This window comes from Olea europaea, unplaced genomic scaffold (assembly GCF_002742605.1).
Source record: "Olea europaea var. sylvestris unplaced genomic scaffold, O_europaea_v1 scaffold2938, whole genome shotgun sequence".
In the NCBI taxonomy this organism is placed as follows: domain Eukaryota; kingdom Viridiplantae; phylum Streptophyta; class Magnoliopsida; order Lamiales; family Oleaceae; genus Olea; species Olea europaea.
Genome location: NW_019247977.1, coordinates 33,280 through 36,706, shown reverse-complemented (window position 1 = coordinate 36,706; position 3,427 = coordinate 33,280). Strand labels below are relative to the sequence as shown.

The 3,427-nt window shown below is 37.0% G+C and overlaps 1 protein-coding gene across 1 annotated transcript; it reads right to left on the bottom strand.

Moving 5' to 3' along the window:
* Positions 1-1,862: 1,862 nt before the first annotated feature.
* Positions 1,863-2,898, bottom strand: LOC111384539. The gene is made up of 2 exons (XM_023008825.1): positions 2,600-2,898; positions 1,863-2,485 (listed from the first exon to the last, which is right to left on the bottom strand). The coding sequence occupies exons 1-2, from the start codon at positions 2,741-2,743 to the stop codon at positions 2,120-2,122; spliced, it is 510 nt and encodes a 169-aa protein (XP_022864593.1). The 5' UTR covers positions 2,744-2,898; the 3' UTR covers positions 1,863-2,119.
* Positions 2,899-3,427: the final 529 nt, after the last annotated feature.

The window sequence follows — 3,427 nt, the reverse complement described above, 5'->3', positions numbered from 1 at the left end:
TCAGATCGTGTCCGCTATCTAAATGATCATCAACAGTGGAAGTGTATTTCATTCATAGTGATCATCAGTTCACTATGTTTCTGCAAACTGTTAAGAGGATTACGGCAAAAACATTGATGCAAGTTTGAAGGATATAGAAACTAAATAAGGATACAAATTAAAACAGGGAAGCATAAATCAGATGTCAGTTCCCAACAAAAAGCCCAATTACACATGCCTATTTTTTATCAGTATCCTTAATATGTGTTCAAGAATATATCTTTATATTTCCACAGAGATGCCAAGCCATATAGGAAACACATCATATGGAAACAAAACGAATGTTTTTCAATGAAAGGAAACAAGTGAGAGTCAACCTATCATCTGGAAGTAAAAGGTTAGCCATGCAATATAATATTCATTCAGAGCTCAGTCAATTCAGGATGCACCAATGGACAGAGTTTAAAGCCAAAAATGGCAATTACTGTTGGAAGTCTCACTGTAGAGAAAAGGAAGTCTTTCTATGTTGTAATGGTTAACACCAGAAAGTAACACAAGGTCATAAATCTTGACATTCAACCAGCATCCTACCTGCCAGTAAGTGAGAAATACAACAGATTTGATTATGATAAACTTTGGGACTGGATTGAATGGCTGAAGCAAATCTCTGCAAGCAAGATAAAACACCGCCAAGGCATAAAGTGCAACCGAGTATGAGATCGTGTAGATAATAGTAAGATAGAGGTAGGATTGCCTTGGGTTGAAATTTCCATCTCGATAATTCCCTTTTGTGTAAAGAATAAGTGTTACTGCAACTAAAATGGGTTTGAGGATCACAAATTGCAGACATCCTTGCTTGCACCTTCTTATGAAGCGTCTGCACAAGTTGAACAACCATATAAGGTATGTTGTTAACCTAATTAAAAGCAAATGCAATCTTCAAATATGGAACCACGAGCATTAATTAGGAAGAAAACACATACTAAATACGAAAAAATATTTCCAAACCACAAAATGCTTTTAACATATAGCCAATAACAAGGCATAAATTATAATATCCAATTTTTGAGCCATTGAACTATTGAACATTGTTCAATGGGGTGCCAGAAAAAGTTTGGGAAGCATAATGGCCTTAAAACTCCTTGAACAACTAACAGAAACAAAGAATGTTGTGAATAAAGTAAAACATAATGTCCCTCNCAACATAAGGGTTGACTTCCCAATTATAAGCAACGTTTTGATAGATGATGCAATGGATCAATTTTTCTATGGTTTGACTAAGATATGGAGACTTCAGATCCAAGAATTGAGCTGTAAACAAATTAGCGAAAGACAGGTGGGAAAACTCTCAAGTTTAGGTACAAGATTGATAAAGAAACTAATCAACCACTATTTTGCACGTGCTATCTTACAACGTAAGCTTTTGATTTTCTAACATGAATACAGTCAGCTTCTTATCACTTTTGGCAGAATTTCAACTGAATTGAAAATAAGTTTGTTCAAACTTATAAGTAGCTCATTATCAGCGCTCGCCTATAACATACACTATCAAGATTATCGATGTAGCAATTATGAATACCATGAAATGCATACCGTTAAAAAATTATGCATCCCATAAAAGGAGTTGTTAAAATTGACCTCAACTTTTAAAGAACCAAACAAGCACTAAAGAAAATGATTAAAACATGAACATATGAAAGAAAAATGGAAGCCCGATATGGAAGTCAACACAAACTTCGGGGTTGCAGCACGTTTCCGTCTACCAGAATAAGATTCGAGTCCAGATGAAACCAAACATGATATAAAGTAGTTGTAACATGGAATTCCAGCAAAGAAAGCAAGCAAAATTTAAACGAAAGTTCAATGTTAAGAAAAGCAAGCAGTGAAAGAGTTCAGACACCAAAGAATGATGTATAATATTGAACTCACAGAGTTACAAGCAAATGCAACCAAGAACTCAGTTCGAATGTACAACAGAATGGTACCTAAAAGTTTTTATGCTGAACCAACAGAAGAAAAAGTGTGAAATGTATTTCCTACATGTACAAATCCTACTGTCATCCAATGATAAAAAGAGTATAGATTGGTGGTTTTCCATACTAAACTGGTGAGAATTCTGAAACCAATATATCACTTCGCATCACCTTGTCCCATCTTCTTTAGCAGCAGGCACTTCTGCCGGGTAATTAGATATGTCTATGTCAACAAGGGAAATGTCATAGGGATCAGAATGCATATTTGATGCGTCCATGAGTAATGACGAGTCCATTGCCTCTGATTTTACAGAATCGTGTACAATTCCAGAATTTTGAGGAGTACTGCTGCCTGAAGATGATAGACTGGATAACTGTATATCTTCCAACTTGTTACCTATCATGTTTTTGTTTTTTCTTACGGTATCCATTTCAAGGCCAGTTGGGACAAAAGTCCGAGCCCTATATTTCCTGGCACCCTCATCACCCTCACTGTGGTTGTAGAGCACATAATCGTGATATGTTGGTGCAAACTGTATGATGAAAAAGAAGACACCAAAGGAAATAACAGTTAGGGACTATAGAATAGATTTTGTTCCTAAAGGAGCACGTGAACAAAGTAAAATGGGTGTAAATTGCAATATCACCTGGTGGACAGTATCATGGTAAAAGTCATTAAATTTCAGAGCATGTGAGATGCTTGCTGAAAAGTCGCCAGAAGTACCAATATTTGCACCAGCATACTCCTTGTAGGGGAATGCATAAAGATGACCAACAGCTGCAATAAGCATCTCAACACAAATTATAAAATTTTGAAACTCTGCAGCTTCCTCTGTATTCTTTATCAATCCAGACTTCGCAGCAAGAAAAACCAAAACACCCTGCAGATTAGAAGAAACACTTTCAGAAAATTAATTAAACAGGTCTAAAAGCAACTTTTGGGTCTCAAGCTCCCAATGAACATGGTTTGACCACGGGTCTTCGCACACAACAGCCATGTAGTTTGTCATGAGTGACTCTCAGATCGTGTCCGCTATCTAAATGATCATCAACAGTGGAAGTGTATTTCATTCATAGTGATCATCAGTTCACTATGTTTCTGGGTGAATAGCTTCAGACTCATATATGGGTGCCAATGAACATGGTTTGACCACGGGTCTTCGCACACAACAGCCATGTAGTTTGTCATGAGTGACTCTCAGATCGTGTCCGCTATCTAAATGATCATCAACAGTGGAAGTGTATTTCATTCATAGTGATCATCAGTTCACTATGTTTCTGGGTGAATAGCTTCAGACTCATATATGGGTGCCAATGAACATGGTTTGACCACGGGTCTTCGCACACAACAGCCATGTAGTTTGTCATGAGTGACTCTCAGATCGTGTCCGCTATCTAAATGATCATCAACAGTGGAAGTGTATTTCATTCATAGTGATCATCAGTTCACTATGTTTCTGGGTGAATAGCTTCAG

Bases quoted from the DNA above. Each gene is read 5' to 3' on its own strand.
- LOC111384539 (XM_023008825.1), bottom strand. From the start codon at position 2,743: ATGCTTATTGCAGCTGTTGGTCATCTTTATGCATTCCCCTACAAGGAG. The intron at 2,486-2,599 runs GTGATATTGCAA...TTCATCATACAG, and splicing joins ACCATGATACTGTCCACCAG to TTTGCACCAACATATCACGA.